At 40.0% G+C, this 19,627-nt stretch overlaps 1 protein-coding gene across 2 annotated transcripts in view; it reads right to left on the minus strand.

The window, feature by feature from the left end:
- Positions 1-19,627, minus strand: part of LOC132391253 (anoctamin-7-like) — a 59,084-nt gene that overhangs the window by 27,186 nt on the left and 12,271 nt on the right. For both annotated transcript variants that reach the window (XR_009511138.1, XM_059964179.1), the window contains exons 2-12: positions 18,394-18,585; positions 16,483-16,537; positions 16,309-16,368; positions 13,362-13,511; positions 10,026-10,218; positions 8,714-8,836; positions 7,698-7,793; positions 6,220-6,308; positions 5,287-5,402; positions 1,910-1,999; positions 256-408 (exon numbers count right to left, since the gene is read on the minus strand). Coding sequence is in view for 1 of the 2 variants with exons in the window: in XM_059964179.1 (XP_059820162.1) it covers positions 256-408; positions 1,910-1,999; positions 5,287-5,402; positions 6,220-6,308; positions 7,698-7,793; positions 8,714-8,836; positions 10,026-10,218; positions 13,362-13,511; positions 16,309-16,368; positions 16,483-16,537; positions 18,394-18,585 (1,317 nt within the window). In the remaining variant the exon portion in view is untranslated. The remainder of the gene's footprint in view (positions 1-255; positions 409-1,909; positions 2,000-5,286; positions 5,403-6,219; positions 6,309-7,697; positions 7,794-8,713; positions 8,837-10,025; positions 10,219-13,361; positions 13,512-16,308; positions 16,369-16,482; positions 16,538-18,393; positions 18,586-19,627) is intronic.

The following is a 19,627-nucleotide window of genomic DNA, read 5'->3' on the forward strand; positions in this document are numbered from 1 at the left end:
TGTAGGTACCATATCAGATATTTTAATGCTTTGAATTGGCAAAATAAGCCAAATACTATGTTTTGAATGTTTTCAAATATGAGAGCAATAACAGAAAAAATGATTGAAATTTACTAAAGTTATCGATCTTCCCTGGTTTACTCATCATACAAAGCTTTGTTATTTCATGTTATTAATCTTAAATATCACAATCTAGTTACTTCCAAAAAAAAATTAGGACTGCATTGTGAACCTAAAATAATCAACTATACTTACTTTTCCCATTACTGAAATGGATAATGCATTAAGTAACGAACTAACAACAGTAGTTAAGAGAAAATATTCGAACGAGTTGGACTCTGTCACTCGAAATCTAGCCCAGGTTTTATAAATGACCACTGCCAAGACGCTGATGAATACCCAGCCCACCTACGCATAACACAAAAGAAAAAGAAAAGGTGATGTTTCTCACAAAAAAATTCTCATTCATTTTTAATACTAGTTTGGTTAAGAAATATCAGTTTACAAAGTGTTAGTGCAGTTGTAATTACTTAACAGAATCCAACCACATTGACATTGCAAAAGGAGTTTGAAGAATATGGTTTGTGTACAAAATAACTTAATACGTTACAGGGAACTTCATATAATGCATTTTCATAGTCAAGTCATGTACATATGAGCATCCCACAATGAAGGTCTGATTCGTCATTCAATATGGTTGAATGTTTAATTTCCGCTGACGGTGCCACGTTGCCTACCTCTATCCCCACAGCTCTACTAGAGTAATACGGTTTGCTTCTTGCAGGCTGCTGACCTCACTTCACCACTCAGTGATCTAAACCTGCAGTTCCCTTTATTGATATGTATACGGTTTTGTCTTGTACCCCTCCTCCCCATCTTCCTTCTCAAATTTTGGAACAGACAGAGAGCCGATGTTTGATGCCTTCACTCAAACTACAGACATTGCAGTACTTGCAAAGCAATAGAGAGCGCGAGAGAGATCTACCATGTATGCTTGTTCATTCATTGAGATGAAGCGCAGATCTAGGCCTTTCTGATCCTTTGAGCCACATTACCAGATAATCCTAATCTAACCCTAGCCTGATGACAGGACAAACTACAGTGACCAACTAAACTACCGGCCAGCCTGTCTTAGGACTGTGGGAGTAAGTATAGCTAAATGACTAGTCCCAGGAGCCAATCTTACATTAATATTGCTAATAATCATGGTAAGACCATCCCCAAGAACTCTGCTTGTTTCTGCTTCAGTCTCAGGTAATGTATGAAGGGTTCCAATGACCTTGGGAAGGACCTTGCTAGTGCCAGTGTTTCCCAATGTAGGTGAGAGAGATCCTTGGGTATCCACAAAAATGTTACATGGGATCCTGGGAATTTACCTGTGCTTCCCTGGCTCATGATCTCTGGTTTGCAGATTATTTTACATTTGAAAACATTAATGAGAAGCACATTTATCTTCCATTCTGCTGCATAACCTGGATGAGGAACTTGTCTCATTAGTGCAGTTTGGAAAGGGGTCTGTCAACAAAAAAAAAGAGCTTTATAACCTCTGTTACACGTTCCTTTGTGCCTGGATGATTACCGAATGAGCTGCCATATTACCACACTAACAACATTCCTGATCACAAAACCTGACTTCACAAAAAAATCGTAGCAGATCACCCAGTGAGCAAGTGTCAAGGCTGACTGGTTACACTAATTATCCATGTTCTTCTGCTTGTTGTATCTGGGGACTTGGTCATTGCTCTTAAGTCACTATCTGAGAGTCACCTGCAGCATTAGTCCCACCCTAATAATGTTCTCATTCAGGTGTGCCACGTGCCAAGGAAATGGTACATTTTGAAGGGTTAAGTTAAGAGGGAATTAAAAACAAACAGAAAGATATGAAAGGGAATTCATTGAAAGTCCTTACCATTAGAATTCCCACTGAAAATGAAAGCACATATTTTAGGTGTTGTCTGCAAGGTGAGTAGAAGGCTTCAGGTTCACCTGTGATTGGGTCCTGAAAGATTTGAGAATATTAGGACAATTTAGAAATGATGCTTTTAAACAATGACAGTCAAGATTGACTTCCCTCACATAAAAGAAAACAGTGTTTTCAATTACTATGTTAGGAAATAGCAGGGTCAACAACAGATAGGAAAAAAATTAATACTATTAATTGACTCCAGGTAAAAAAAAAACACAAAACCTTCAGCATGCCAGGTATCAGCTGCAGAGAGACCAGACAAAGCCTGCTCTCCAAATGTAAAGTCCATACTCCTCACAGAAACTGTCTGACCTGCTAAATACCTCATTCATTTTTGGTATTGGGGATTAAAAATTGAACTGTTGCACTGCACACTTTGTTCCTCTTAAATATTAAATATTAATATTTAATATTTGTACAACAGAGCTCATGCGAGTGATCTGGTTGATGTGGAAAGACCATCCCCTCAACAGTTCCCAATTTGATACCCCAATTTGGGAAGGGAGCTTCTGCAGGAGAATTCTGCACTGCCTGCTCACCCATCCTGACGATCCCATATACGACTGACACAACCCTCCCTGAAATCCTGTGGCTGACACTTCCGCCTTTTGTAGGCTGCTCAGCGAGTCTATCAACTGCTCCAAATGATCCATGTGGTTTGAGGGGAGGTGCAGCCGGTCATCAGGGACCCTTGAACTCTCCAGGATCACACGCAACTCGCCGTAGTCAGAAGATTGCCCAAGCTCACAAACTGACGATGGCAGCAGTAGTTCAACCCTTCTCAGAACAGCTGCTCCAAAATGGGTACTCTAGGGATCGTGCCTTCCTCTATTTTTGATGCCAGACTCCACTGTAAGCAATTGAACAGCCCCTCACCCGACAGGAGCATTTCCTTTCTTTTCAAATCTTTTTATTATTATCCAAAATACATCAAAGTAAGTAACACTTACAATGTCTCAAAAGAGGAAAAAAAATATTAAGGATTGAAAAATATGGCGACACAGAAATAAAGGAAAAAAACCCTACTAAAGCAAGAAAAAAGTGAGGGAAAAAAGGACCCGTTAGGTGTTCAACCCCAGAGCCGTGCATCGTACAAAAAGCTTCTAAAGATAAACATCAAACCGTCAGCAAAAAAAAATTATACCAAAATTTACAATTAGATCGTGGAGAAAATCTATCAATTAACTCAAATGGTAATAACGAGCAAATGAACCCAGTCTTTTCTCAAAATCAAACATAGGTTTGAAGGTTCGACCTAATTTTCTCGAAACTAAGACATAACATCACTTGAGAGAAACACTGTGACAGAGTGGGAGCTGACGGACAGAAGCATTTCCAATGGTCACTGAAGCACTTCCCCCCTCTAAGCCTCTGATTAAGCAATCCTAAATCCCGCATGCCTCAATCTGCTTTACAAGCCTCAAATTTCTCTTTTGTTTACTATTCCTAAAGCCCAGGTGTATGCATCATATCTTTCTACACCCAGTTTCCATCCTCCAGCATGTCCCCTTTCTCTGTGTCTCCCAGTGAAGCTTTCCTCAGCCAGCCTTTCAGCTTCCCATCATTCGGTGAGTGAAAATGGGGAAGACCAGCAGATACTGAAGGTATAAAACAATACGTACTGGAAACAGGCAGCAGGTCAGAGCACATTTGTTGGAAGTGGAATAAAATAAATGTTCCATATGGAACATTTGTGGATAGTCTGGAAGGTTGTCAGAGGTTACAGTGGGTCATTGATAGGTACAGAACTTAGCTGAGAAGTGGCAGATGGAGTTCAACCCAGATAAGCATGAAGTGGTTCATTTTGACAGATCAAATTTGAAGACAAAATATAGTATTAATGGTAAGACTCTTGGCAGTGTGAAGGATCAGTGATATGTTGGGGTCTGTGTCCTTAGGACACTCAAAGCTGCTGCACAGGTTGACAGTGTTGTTAAGAAGGCATATGGTGTGATGGCCTTCATCAACCATGTGATTGAATTTAAGAGCCATCAGGTAATGTTATAATTATATAAGACCTTAGTTAGACCCCACTTGGAGTACTGTGCTCAGTTCTGGTCACCTCACTACAGGAAGGATGTGGATACTATAGAAAGAGTGGGGAGGGGATTTACAAGGATGTTGCCTGGATTGGAGAGCATAACTTATGAGAATAGGTTGAATGAACCTGGCCTTTTTTTCTTGGAGTAACAGAGGATGAGAGGTAACCTGATATAAGATGATGAGAGGCTGTGGTAAACTATGTGTATACCTGTCTGGACACACCCCTCTGCTGACTGCTCCTGTGGCTCTTCCCAGAGACCCCTGGATAAAGGTGATTGTGTCACTGCTCCTCCCACAGTCTGGGGCGGTCATTCAACTTGGACGTGCTCCATTTTACTGCTAATAAAAGCCTTTCAGTATTTACTCTACTTCCAGTCTTTTGGAGTTATTGATAGTGCATCAGAGGCATTGATTGTGTGGATAGCCAGAGGCTTTTTCCCCAGGAATGAAAAGGCTAACACAAGGGAGCATAGCTTTAAGGTGTTTGGAAGTAGGGACAGAGGGGATGTCAGGGGTAAATTTTTCACGCAGAGTTTTTGGGTGTGTGGAATGCACTGCCGGCAGTGGTGGTGGAGGCAAGTACAATAGGGTATTTTAAAAGACTCTTAGATAGGCACATGGAGCTTAGAAAATTAGAGGGCTATGCAGTAGGGAAATACTAGGCAGTTTCTAGAGTAGGTTACATAGTCGGCACAACATTGTGGGCCGAAGGGCCTGTAATGTGCTGTAGATTTCTATGTTCTATGAAAAAGGCTGGTGACTATAATTCCTCTTCCCACAGAGGTGGTTGAATTACTGAAAAGTGTCAGTATTTTCTTCTGTTTTATATCACTCCAAAGATTTTCTATCACATATTCTGCAGGAAGATCTTAATAGCTTTACTCGTTCTCATCAGAAGCTGAGGTTGGTGAGAAGGCAGCTAGGTTGATAATGGACACGTTGCTGTTGTTGGCTCTTTGGACTGAACACTAGACAGCTGGACACATCTGTGCTTGGCTTGTGTAGGGCATATCTGTGGTTGTCATGGGCATTCAATCTACATATCCACAACAATAATATTGTAAACTACTTTCTTTGTCAGCATGCTAGCTACTTCCACTTGGTACAGGAATCTTCAGTTTTGGTCTCTATGTTAGTGACCTAGGAGGATCTGTGCTTTACGAGGCAAGGCAGGTAATCTCACCAGGAGCACTAGCGTCTTGGGCTCTTATGCAGCCACTCCATCAAACAGGTAGCAAGGCCGAAGGAAAGAGCCCGGAATATTCTGAAATACTCACCGGCTCTGTTCCGTAAAATTCAGGTCTCACTAGTTCATCACTTTCATAGTCTTCAACATCCCACTCATACACAAGTTCTGCATTCTTCATCTTCCAGAATTCCAAAAATATTGTCCCTGGAAATTGAAGCACAGGGTAAATATTTGACCCACGTGCAGGTCTCACTACAAGGAGATCAGTACTTATACACGCATTTAGCATAAGCAACCAATGATAAATCCATCCCTCCAAATGTTGTTAATCATCCACCTCAGAATTTTACGATGTAGTGCACTGCATTGCTGCGTCTGTGCAATACTCATGATTTTCCATACGGTTTCTCCCCAGTCGATGTCGGCCATCAGTAGAAGATGAATGATATAGGAGTACACTTGCATTGTTCTATCCAGGACCCTCAGGCAGTGAACAAACATTACTCTTAAAATCAATGCCACCCTCCGACCTCTTGCCCTGGGATTGCTGGCTCAGTGGAGAAGTGCGGGATACCACTCTTCGCTTTTCACTGCCACACTGCACAAGAAAACCACACAATTCATCTGCATAATGCTCTCCCTTTTGGAGGCTACGCAAACACATTTTTAAACGGGAGGAGACCGATATTAGGAGTGGACTGGGAGGGTGTTTTTGTGTCATTGTGATACCTGTTTAATTATTTGATATATTCCAAGGCACGTGAACATACACGGAAACATTTGAAAAGAGAAAGTTTTGTCTCAGTTTTAGCCAATGTACCAATTCTCATGCTGCGACAATGAGAACTTGTTTTACCTTCATAGAAAATGTCCCATGGGGACCAGAGATCATGCATCACTGAGCAATCACCAGAATACCTATTCGACTTAATATGCAAATATTTGAAATGAATTTCCCTTCCAACGTGATGTGTGTTTATTTCAGTATTGTATTTCATGATTTCTTACTGAGGTTTCTCACCCCAAAAACAAATGAAAAATCCAAATGCTGGAGAAGCATGATTGTCAAAAGAAGAGTTGAACACAGTGAAGATATCATCTGGCAGCACCCTGTGAAAAAAAGCAAATCGGTGACAGAAGGAAAATAAACACGAGCAAAGTGGCACATTTTAAGTGAGACATTATTTGCTTCAATCTTGACCTGAAGTTTGGAATAAATTAATCATGTGCAATTAAGAAAAAGACTACTACCCTGGAGTACATGGGAGCCAGATGCCTTGCAGTGATGTATATACATCATGCAAGTACAGAACAAAAGAAGAATTGGGAATTATCAAACATGTCTCCGAATGCCCAGGAGTTGTAGGGATATTGTAAAAGAAGGAAGCATTAGCACAATTAAGCACAGAGTTAGAAATTATTTGCCAGTATAATGTTTGAAGTGATCACATCCACAGTACCGTATCCAGTTTTGGTCCTTGCATTTGTTGAAAATTAGAGGTGGTGGAAAAGCTTCAACTGATAACCAGTTTAAAAGGGCCTTATTTTGAAAACAATTGGTACATTTTCTCCTGAAATAATTTACAACAATGATTTGATTGGAGCATGTTCTGCATTGGTTCCACGAGCTGGAGAGAGCAGAAGGACTTCTGGCTTTCAGCAGAAATTATGAAGTTGGGAAGTAGGAAGCCACTGTCTCATGAAGGATGTTGATGTACCAATCTGAGTATCAATTAACTGGTGCAGCAAAGGGAGCTAGGCAAGTTTCTGACATTCAGTGGTACTTAGTATCAATGGTTTAATTGGGTAGAACTGCAGACTAGGGCAGGAATTTGAGAGCTAGTTTCCCCAGTTTTGAAAAAATACATTTTGTTTGCGTTAAAAAGAGCAACATTGATACATACAGGCAGTCCTTGGGCTATACGTGCTTTCTGGCCCTGACAACTGTCTGTATGTCAGAAATGTCTGTTGGCCTATACTTCCTGTGATTCTTCCATTACAAAGTTTTACCCCAACATTGCCAATCATCAAATGCACAGTGTACTGCATCCAGTCGTTCATGAATACTACAAAAATGTTGTTACTGCCTTGAAAATGCATGATGAATTTGTGTAAAGTCATATTTCCATAAATCAGGTTACCTGCAGCTTGGGGATCCCCGAAAGCTGTTTTCTCAGCTAGGAAGTCTGACTCCAGGTCATATGGGGAAGGTGGGGGATGGGATAACAGAAACCATATTTAATGGTTGATTAGACTGCATCATGTCAAGATGCGTTTAATGAAGAATTGGACTTTGCCTGTTCTACTCATTGTGTCAAGTCATCTCAGAGAACAATGAAGGGTGAGATCATTGTGGAGAATGGAGTATGCCTTAATGAAGATGTACTCCTGAAGTCAGATCATTTTCCTTCTCAGATGATGGGAAAAGTAGGTATTTTCATTAAACCGAATGCAAACACAGTACAGCCATTAATACCTCATCTACAACTTCATACTTACTGAAAAGTACAATTATAGTGGTTCTCAAAAGCACATGTCCCATTTATTATTTGTTCAATATTCCTCTTCCTTTGAGCAATATTGTCACATACAGACCTAATAAAAGGAATACAAGAGTTTATATGTTCTAGCTCTACTAACGTGTTAATGCAAACTTAAAACTAGCAGGTACAAAAAGGGAATCAGTGCAAGTTATTTTGATAAGGAATACACACACAGCTATAGGCTAATCAGTATTACAGTTAGGCCATGATAGTCAGCACCTCCGTTTACTTGTAATGGGTCCTCATATCTTGAGGAACTTAATTTAACTTGCTCAAGTAATTTGAGGACAAAATTTTATTCATAATGAAGAAAGGAGAGATATAACACCGTTTACTCTGACATATATCAAAACATGAAGGAAGCCATTTGCACCCCGTTCTCCATAACCAGAAAGCAATCTGTACCCATCTGCACCTGGTCTCTAGGACAGTGAGAGTCTGGCAGCATTGATAACCATTCTGTGAGTTCACCCACCCATATAAAAGGATTACTAGCCTCTCCCAAGTCATTAAAAAAATGCCTGCTGCCTGCTCCCCCTGACCCTTGTGGAGAGAGGCAGAGTGCAAGACAACCCACAGAAATGGGCAGTGGACTGGCAAACTGATTGGGCTAACAAGGTGGCAAGGTATGCAATGGTCCTTTGGATGGTTATGCCAAGGCTATTTCAGAAAGTAGCTTATCGCAGGGTTGCTGAACAGCAATAAAATGAGCTGTCAGGCAGGCCTAGGCTCCATTTTGTCTCTACACTCCTGCTAACAGGTGTTGAATGGCAGGCGCTCTTGTTTTTTTACACCTGTGAATACCCTCTGTGGTAATGGGACAGTTAAGTTGATATAATGAAACATTACCCAAATTCCAACAAATAGCCAACCTCTAACTATTTTTGTTATCTTACACTAAAAATCTATTCATGTATTACACAAATATTCAGAAGCAGGACATAAACGTTCAAAGTGCTACTGAAAAACTACCTGATCAGATTCACTGCTCTTTCGGCAACTTCTGGGACCATACTTGGAGTTGAACAGACCAAGTTACAACTAAACCCATGCAAGAATGTGTTAATATTACTGATGGCCTTGTTACAGGAAACACTGAAGAGAAAACATAAAGCATAAAACATTGGTTAATTCACAGGGTTAAGTACGGAAGTGGTACTTAATTTAAATCCTTCATTATTTTACTCAACGCAGTAGCAGAATACGTATTGAGAAATTTGACCAAAGAAGTCAACTTCTTCAAAAAGTGAGTGCATTAGGGGGACAGGGCACAAAAGATTCGTTAGAGTTTGTCCAAACAACACAGAATGGTCTTTCTGTGTGGTTAGGGCAATGACTTGTGTGTGCAACCAGCTGTATTCATTGCCTGCAAACCTGTCTGGGGCACACTGGAAATCCTGCCTCGGATGTTTTAATGGAAGGTGCATTACTGGCTGATCCACATGATCTATATAGATCGTATCATGTAACTTGGATGCCACTTTCAAGTTCTTGTCCATGACAAGAGGGAGACAACACCGTGTGGGAACCAGGGAGGCATGAAGTTTTGCACAGATAATGGAGAGGTACAAAGAAAAGATTAAGGGCAAGCTTGTGGTTTTCAGGCAACAGTTTACAGTTCTCTCAATATTCCTCCCTGATTTCCTTCAATCAATGCATCAGGATTTCATTTATCTTTCTTCTGAAAAGTGTGAATTTTTCTCTGCCCATATACCTTGTGTGACGAGCTACATACTAAGTTTTGGTATTATTACTGTAACATGTACCAAGATACAGCGAAAAGCTTCTTTTGCAATCAGTTTATACATATCAAATCATTACACAGTATATTGTGCTACAACAGGGATTCCTAACCTTTCTTTTAGGTCAATAAGCACAACCATTAAGCAAGTGGTCCCGTGTACCCCAGGTTGGGGACCCCTGCACTAAATAAGGTAAAACAATAACAATATAGTATAAAATGTTAAAGCTACCAAAAGAGTACAGTGCAGGAAAACAATAAAGTGTAAGATCGTAGCAAGGTAGATTGTGGGGCCAAGGGTCCCTCTTATCGTACAAGAGTCTGATAACAGTGGGACTTAAGCTGCTGAGCCTGGTGGTATGTGCTTTCAGGGTTTTGTATCTTTTGCCCAATGGTAGAAAGGAAAAAGAATGTCTGCGGTGAGAGGGGTCTTTGGCTAAACTGATCTCCCCAATGAATCTAACTAAGCAGATCAAAACACAGAATACATCTTACCACTAGCTTCAGCGCACAAATTCTTTCAGAAAATAAACAGAACAGTACCTGTAATAAAGGCCATAACCGAAAATAGCCAAGCCAACGAGTGCAGGTACAATTAAGAGGAGTAAAAGCACTTCCATCACAGCAAAATAAAATGCAATCTTTTCACCAAAATAGTTTCTAATCTTCCATAATGGTTGAAATCTGTAAGCATTAGCCCACAGAATATTAAGATCCGTCCAGCTGTTGTGATGACCTGTGGAAAATTACCAATTCATTATATTTAATAAAGACTTGCAAAATGAATGTGAAATTAAAGTTATAGCCATTAAAACAAGTGTTATTTTAATACTTTTCACTTTCAAAGGCTTCAGGAATATTCCAAGAAACAGTATAAAATTATTGGGGAGTCAGTGTGGAAGCAATTAATTAAATTTGTTCTTGTTTTATACTTAATATGCAGTAGGTTTTACCATAAATTTTACCTCTGAAATTTAATTACAATTTAAGTAGAAGATGCGAACATGCCCAATTCTCAGAATCAGATTTTATTATCACTGACTTACTTGACACAAAACTTGATATTTACAGGATATTCAGGCAGATCACACAATGCATAGAGGAGGAATTACACTTCCTCACAAGGAATGAGGCTGACCAAATAACCTTAGTGGCAGTTGGTGGGGGGGTACTAAATAATCCTATCAAAAGTTCAGGGATAACACATTCCTGTTACAGTGAAGGATAGACACAGGTTCTGTGAACCTTAGTCAATGAGAGATGGAGGTTCTTGGAAGAAAAAAAGAAAACATTCATTATTGTTAGGCAGCTGGTACAAATGAATCTTGAACGAATATAAAAAGCTGAAGTGCAGGCTTAAAAGGGTAAACGGGGGCAAAAAGAGGGCATGAGATTGATTTGGCTGGCAAAGTTAAAGAAATTCCTAAGAGTTTCTTCAGTTATAGTAACAATAAAGGGTGACTAAGGAGAGACTAGGTCCTCTTAAGGACCATCAGGGCCACCGCAGGAGCTGGTCGAAATTTTTAAAATCCATTAAATATATCTCATAGTTTAGTAAGGAGAATATCACAAACACCAAATAAATGAAGGCAATAAATAGTGAGGTCTTGGAACATACGCATATTATGAGGAAGGAGGTACTTATGGCCTTGAAGTACATTAAGGTGGGAAATCCTCAGGGCCTGGCCAAGTGCATCTCTGGAACTTATAGAAGGCCAGGGAAGAAAGAAAACGCAAAGGCCCTTGTGGAGATATTTGTTTCATAGTTAGCCACTGGTGAAAGTCCAGAACACTAGAGGGTGGCTAATGTTGTTCAAGAAGGGTAGCAAGGACAAGTCAGGGTACTCCAAGCTGGTGAGTTTGACTGCAGTTGTAGGAGAATTTTTTGGGGGGAGTAAAGAATTTCTGAGGACAAGATCTACTACCATCAGCTGGATAATCAAGGCTGAATCAGGAGTAATCAGCCATGTTTTTTTTTTGCATAGGAGGTCATATTTGACACAACTTTAGGAGTTTTTTGAAAGGGTAACTAAGCAGATAGATGAAGATAAGGCAGTGGATGTTGTCTACATGGACTTTACTAAGACTTGACAAGGTCCCACGTGACAGACAGATCTGGAAGGTTAGTTTGCATGGGATTTGGGGTGGGGTGGCTATTTGTGAGGAGGATTCAGAACTGGTTCAATGATAGGAAGAAAGTGCATAATGATTGAATGTTAATTCTCTGACTGGAGGCTTGTAACTAGTGAGGTAGCCAGGGGGCGGTGTTGAGACCACTATTAGTCATGTATGTAAACGATTTGGATGTGAATGTACATTGGTGTGATTAGCAACTTTTCTGATGATACTAAATTAAGGGTCTTGTTAATACTAAAGAAGGTTACAATGAATTTCAAAGAGATCTTATTCAGATAGGGGTGGGCTGAGGAATGGCACATGGATTTCAACTTAGCTAAGTATGAGTGATGCATTTTGGATATTCTGGCCAGGGTAGGGCCTACACAGTGAATGGCAGGGCACAGATAAGTGTTGCAGAGCAAAGGGACCTGGGAGAAGTTGGCCAAGCTGGAACTTTATTCAATGGAGCACTGGAGAATGAGCGGTGACTTCTCAGAAGTCTATAAAACCATGCGGCTCATGAATAAGGAGGGAACAGTCATAGACTTTTCTCCAAGCTTCGAGAGCTCAAAATGAGAGGCAGTGGACACAAGAGGGATTTAAAGGAGCACTGAGAGGTAAATTGTTTACGCAGAGGGTAGTGGGTACCTGGAATGAGCTGCTAGACAAAGCGGTCGAGGTGGGTACAATTGCAACTATTAAGGGGCATTTGGAGAGGTACATGGAAGGAAAGGACTCGGACAGTAATGAGCCAAAGGTGGGCAATTAGAGCTAGCAGGGAAGATGCTGTGGTCATCATACACCAGTTGGGCTGAAGGGCTTGTTTCCATCTTGGATAACTCTGTGGACAGAGTCCAGATGCCAAATGTCCAGGATTCATGATTGCTCTGCAGTTAAAAAAAAGTGTAAAACACCTTATGGACTTTCTCTTTGTGTTTCCTCTCAGAAATCCAGAGGTCAACCAACCACTTGAACATAGCCCATGGGAACAGTGTTGCCCTGTGTGTTCCCAGAGACCAATGTGGGATGAAAAAAAAATCACTTAAAATCAAGGTACACAGCTTCATTAAACATGGTTTAACCTCAAACGCAGATTGCATCTACCCCTCACCCTTACCTCATGACCTCTGACCCATGCCCACCAGTTCAAATCAAAAGTGGACAAGGCTCAACTTCATAAAATGAGTAAAAGATGGCATTTTGTGATCAGTTACAAAATGTACTTTAACTACAAGTGGTTGAGGGAGAGGCAGAAAAATATTGCTGCATTCCAGCGGACTCCAAATATCTTGAAGTTGACAAGCTCAAGGTCAAGCCATACACCCTATGCATAGTTTATGTGCAGGAAATGCATATACTCAGAGGTAATTCATGGATTTACTGTGCTTAATGAGTTGATAACAATATTAGAAAATGAATAAATTTTGTACATCTCAGTTTTGGAATTGGTGAGTCTCAAATTTAAAGCTAAAGTAACAACTCCCATTGATAATGCATAGAAGTAGCATATACGAAAACATTCTACTGCGTGTCACAAGGACAATGCCAAACAAAAATATGACAAAACTAATTTGTTCAGCTGCCATACAAGATCCCAAGTTATTATCAGCCTTAAAAGAGTTTAAGTGATAAAAAGGGACCAAATAGGAAAGGCAGAAGTCATGATCTTAGCTTTACTATTGAAGTCAATATCTGAAATATTATCTGCAGCCAAAATTTATTTGTTGTCAGTCACACTGGCATATAACCTTTTCTACCCACCAGCACTTCCTTGTGTTGAAGATGCACTGATATTCATTTTAAAGTTAGGTTCGGGTCCTTCATGCAGTGTGAATGCAGACGTAAATGCTTTCTTCATCAACAAATATGGTAGACTGCAAATCAATTTTGTTTTTCCATCAGTCACAAGATCTATTTATCAAAAAAGAACAAGTTGCATTAACAAGTCTTTCAGTGAATGTTCCTCTTAGCGTTGAAAATTGAGTTCAGGATTATATGATAGATGACAGCCTTGACTGAAGTGCTCAGTCTTCTAAACCTGGAGACTTGGATTACATCACTTCAGAGTCGGTTTCACAAATTCTAGACAGAAATTCTGAAGGGGGTGCTCACTTTTGGATCAGGTCTAAACTGCCTCATCTGTTCTCTCAGATGGAAATAGAACATACCATTTGAAGGCAACAAATTGCCAACATCCATTCCTCAAACATAGACTTAGCACTGGGCTATTTGCAGGACACTAACTCTTGACTAACTTTCGTAACTGAAGATTTCAAAAATACTGGCCTAGATCTTGCTGACCCATGTCCACTTCTGCTGCCCTCCATCAGCTCATCCCAAACTTATCTGGTCCTGATGCATGAATGAGGAGCGTGGGGAAATACCTTTCTTGCTCAAAATATTCCGCACTCTGATGGTAAGGGCTTCAAATAGACGAAAGAGAAGCACTGCTCCATAACTTCCTCTTGAGCTTTGAAAACTGATAAAACTTGAACACATCCACAATCAATAGGCAGACAGATTCTACCAATATCCAAACACTGGTACAAAAGCCAGGGAATTTCAAGATTAGGTTGACTGATGTTCAGGTAAACTCAGAATATGTACACTTGCTCGTGCATACTTGCTTGATCCCAGGCTTGCTGCTACTTATTAGGAAATTCCATATTGCCTCAAAGTAGCCTCAAGGATATTGTGCAAGATGCTGTACACGTATATCTTTTTAGTGGATCTACAAACTAAACTACTTGAGTTAATCGGAAGGTTAACCTTTTCATTTCCGTGCACAAAAACACAATTTAAAAAATATTTTTGTCAGATTTTATTATTTGGTCTAATGTATAGATCTTTAGCTTTCAGTTTAAATAGAGTCTATCTCAAAGGAATAGTTTCCTGAACAAAAACAGAAAACGATGGAAATGACGCAGCAAGTCAGGCAGCATCTGTGGAAGGAGGAACAGACAACGTTTGGATCTGTTTTCAGAACTTTTTTGTGGGGGGGGAGGAGTAAAAAGAAATAAAATTGGTTTTCAATGGGAAAGAAAAGTTACATAAGGTGGTGTCTGATGGGACAAGTTGAAATGGCTTAATGGGGGTAGTTATCAGCAGCTTATAAAGACAGATTCTGCAGATACTGGAAATCCAGAGTAACACACACAGAATACTGCAGGAATTCAGCAGGTCAGGCAGCATCTATGGAATTAAATAAACAGTCAATGGTTCGGGCCAAGACCCTTCATCAAGGCATTAGCATATTATACCAGAATTGTTAATGGTCAGAATTGCAGTAGGCCAAACTTAAGCAGGTAGAAGAAGAAAAAAAATGGAAAATACAAGAGGTCAGGCAGCATCTGTGGAAAGAGAAACAACCAATGTTTTAGATGAGGAGTCCTTCATTTGACTTAAAAGGAAAAGAAAATAGCTGGGGTTCTGCCAAAACGTGAATGAAACAACGGAGTGTCTCTGATAGAGTGAACAAGTGGCAGGTGCCAAAATTGTGTAACTGGAGGTTGTACGTTCTGGGACCGAGAGTCATGAAGCATAGAAATGGGCTCTTTGACCCAACTTGTCCATGCAGAACACAATGCCTAATTTGAACTCATCCCATTTACCATATACTCCAGAGATCTGCCGTTAGTTGTACCAGTCCTGCACTAATTTAACTTCAGAAAATGCAATGCTTCACACGTGAAATTCCAGTTGTCATTCCTAAGCCCACTTTCCAAGTTGATCTAGATACTGTGACAACCCTAGACATTTTTTCCACTGCCAATGTTGATGTCATCTGTAAACTTACTAACCATGCCACCCACCTACATTCTCATCCATTTACATGACAAATGGTGAACACAGTACTGTCCCTGTGGCAAACTAATAGTCACAGGCCTCCAATCATAAAAATAACCCTCTATTTCCAACCCCTGACTCCTTCCACCAAGCCAAATTGTATCCATCACGAGCTCACCCTTGATCCCTTGTGATCTAATCTTCAGGACATGTCTGGCAGGCTAGACTATACACAGTGGACAGTGGAAACGGTTAGAGAATTTGATGTTAAGCCAGGAAGGCAGTAACATGCCAGACAGAACCATCACAGGTAAAGCACACCCCCCTCCCACCACTGTTGAGCACCTCTACAGGGGGCACTGCCACAAGCAGCAGCTTCCATCACGAAGGGCCCTTAACATCCAGGTCATGCTCTCTTATCGCTACTACCATCAGGCAGGAGATGCAGAACCCTTAGATCCCATACCACGAGATTCAGGAACAGCTATCACGCTTCAACAATTGGACTCAGAATCAGAATCAGGTTTACTATCACCGGCATGTGTCATGAGATTTGTTAACCTGAACCAGCACGGATAACATTACTCACCTTAACTCTGAACTGATTCCACGACCTAAGGAATCACTTTCAAGGACTCTACGACTCATCTTCTCAGTATTATATATTTAGTATAAATTAGAATTTGCATATTTTGCCTGATCACCACACTACATGGAGAAATTGATTATTTTCAGATTTCTTTTTGTAGTCCTAAGTGTCACAGACCGAAAATATTGGCCATTACTCCTTCCACAGTTGCTGCCTAATTTGCTGAGTTTTTTTAGTAATTTTTATTTTTGCTTCAGGTTTCCAACATCTGCAATTTTATTTAAATTCTTAAAGACCATTTTCTATCTTCCACTTACCCCTTGAAATTCATACCTTTCCTTACGTTCCTTGGCTGGACAAAACACTGCATTTCTACATCTTCATTAAGTTCCTCTGAGACAAACAATAACACATAATTAAAAGGATGGTAACTGAATACCAAAAGTTTAATTACTTGCATATATTATTATCCCAGTGAGGTCACCTGCGATGGCTCCCAAAAGTTACCTTTAACTTTGTGGCATTCTCGGGGCATTTGGATCCCATTTAGAATATAATTAACCTACAAAATAAACACAATGTGATACGATCACTCAGATGAAAAAGATTGTTGTACGTTTTATGATAGTTATACTGTATTCTATAGAATACCTCCTGAGTCATAACAGAGTACATATTTGCAGTGAAACCTTAATCAATTTTGTGACGAAGTAAAGGAAATAACATGGATATAAGAGTTCAAGATACTCATGGATTCACTTACCACTTAAGTATATAATAGTATCTCAAAGGCACGATAAGTGTCAATGTTTCATTTGAATGGAACATTGGGAGGAGTCATCAGGAAGAACGTACAAGAGCCTCAGGGCTCACACCATCAAGTTCAGAAACAATTATTACCCCTCAACCATCAGGCTGTTGAACCAAAGGGGATAACTTCACTTGCCCGATCATTGAAATGTTCCCACAACCTATGGACTCACTGTCAAGGACTCCATCTCATATTCTCACTAATTATTGTTTATTTATTTATTATTATTCATTTATTTTTGTACTTGCACAGATTATTGTCTTTTGCACACTGGTTGAACACCGAAGTTGGTGTGGCCTTTCATTGACTCTGTCATGGTTATTATTCTATTATGAATTTACTGAGAATGCCCACAAGAAAATGAAACTAAGCGCTGTATACAGTGACACATATATACTTTGATAATAAAGTTACTTTAATCTTTGAATAATGTTAATTGCTCATAAAACATGTCTACTCCATGTATGGTCTCATCAATAGCTAGTGAATTTGTAACAATTTTTATACGCAATTTCCCTTCCTAAATACTTGCAAACATGCCGTTTTTTGTCTTTCATGCACAAAGATATTTGTAATGCAGCATTCAGTGCTTATCATCTATTTAAACATATTTCTTGCTACTGTAGTAGCCAACCTCACTTTTCCCCAACATTATAATCAAAATGTCATCTTTTAATCCACTCATTTAACCCTCCTGAATCATTTTGCACATTCCATGCTCTCCTCACTAGTTTCTCAATTTATTACTATCTTTCATTACAACACACTTGTCACTTCATTTAAAGTACTAACACGTTACAAATAGTTGAGGTTGAGTCCTCTACATTGATCCCTGTCCAAACTATTAGCTGGAAACTGCAAACTGAAAATAAAATGACCCACTTATACCAACTCTTCTGGTGGTTAGACAGATAAAAGTACACTATATTTCACGGGGTCCTTTTGCCTCAAACTGCTTAGGATCTTGATCCAAACATTTAAGATCATGATGGCAAATTAACATCAGGGCATTTGCAAATTGGTACTTTTTCTTCATGCTAGTAACTAGTCCATTTGAAGGCAAGGCCAGAACCAGAAGATCATTATAAATTACCTTGCATTTAAACATAGAAAAAACTAAGCACAATACAGGCCTTTCAGCCCACAATGCTGTGCCAAACATATCCTTACCTTAGAAATTACCTAAGGTTACACATAGCTCTCTATTTTTCTAAGCTCCATGTACCAGGAGTCTCTTAAGGGACCCTATTGTATCTGCCTCCACCACTGTGACCAGCAGCCCATTCCACACACTCACCACTCTCTGTGCTTACCACTGACATCTACTCTGTACCTACTTCCAAGCACCTTAAAACTGTGCCCTTTCATGATCGCCATTTCAGCCCTGGGAAAAAGCCTCTATTGACACAATTTTTAAAAAAAGATATTCAGGGTTTGAGCTTATTGTACTACGATGCAGCAAATTATGCTATTCTGCAAGTTACTCATGCTGTCAAATATGCATGAAATACCTCAATTCTGATAAATGTGGGAAATGTGCTTTTATTTCATTAATAGATACAACTCAAATTAGAACCATGATTACCAAAATAAGAAGTGCAATTTACAATTAGAGATCTCACAGCTGGTCGAAAAAATGTGGTCTCGTCAGCAGCTCCTTTGAATAGGTTTCGCTTGTCATGTTTATAAGGCGCACTAAAATAGTCGGCTTCATCATCTGTCTCCAAATACTTCAGCATTGTTTTTAGGATAACTGTTGATCTTCTTGTATCCCTGTTCATTGCTGATATCTTTGTAACCTGAAAGAGCCAATAAGCCAAATTTCAAAACAATAATAACATACTTTTTAAGTATTTGTAATTAACACAGAAACATAGAAAACCTTCAGCACATTACAGGCCCTTCGGCCCACAAAGCTGTGCTGAACATGTCCTTACCTTAGAACTAGGCTTACCCATAGCCCTCTTTTTTTCTAAGCTCCATGTACCTATCCAGGAGTCTCTTAAAAGACCCTATCATATCCGCCTCCACCACCGGCAGCCGATTCCACATGCTCACCACTCTCTGAATAAAAAACTTACCCCTGACATCTCCTCTTACTTACTTCCAAGCACCTTAAAACTGTGCCCTCTCATGCTAGCCCTGGGGAAAAGCTCCTGACTATCCACAGGATCAATGCTTCTCATAATCTTATACTCCTCTATCAGGTCGTCTCTCATCCTCCATTGTTCCAAGGAAAAAAGGCCAAGTTCACTCAACCTATTCTCATAAGGCATGCTTCCGAATCCAGGCAACATCCTTGTAAATCTCTTCTGCACCCTTTCTATGGTTTCTACACCCTTCCTATAGTGAGGTGACCAGAACTGAGCACAGTACAATAAGTGGGGTTTGACCAGGGTCCTATATAGCTGCAACATTACCTCTCAGCTCCTAAACTTAATCTCACGGCTAACGAAGGCCAATGCACTGTATGCCTTCTTAACCACAGAGTCAACCTGCGTGGCAACTTTGAGTGTCCGATGGACTTGGAGCTCAAGATCACTCTGATCCTCTACTCTGCCATGAATCTTAACATTAATACTATGTACTGCCATATTATTTGACCTATGAAAATGAACCACCTCACACTTGAGTTGAATTCCATCTGCCACTTCTCAGCCCATTTTTGCATCCTATTGATGTCCCATTGTAACCTCTGACAGCTCTCCACACTATCCACAACACCCTCAACCTTCGTGTCATCAGCAAACTCACTAACCCATCCCTCCACTTCCTCATCCAAGTCATTTATAAAAATCATGAAGGGGTCCCAGAACAGATCCCTGAGGCACACCACTGGTC

The sequence above is a fragment of the Hypanus sabinus genome, chromosome 3 (assembly GCF_030144855.1).
Source record: "Hypanus sabinus isolate sHypSab1 chromosome 3, sHypSab1.hap1, whole genome shotgun sequence".
Lineage (NCBI taxonomy): Eukaryota > Metazoa > Chordata > Chondrichthyes > Myliobatiformes > Dasyatidae > Hypanus > Hypanus sabinus.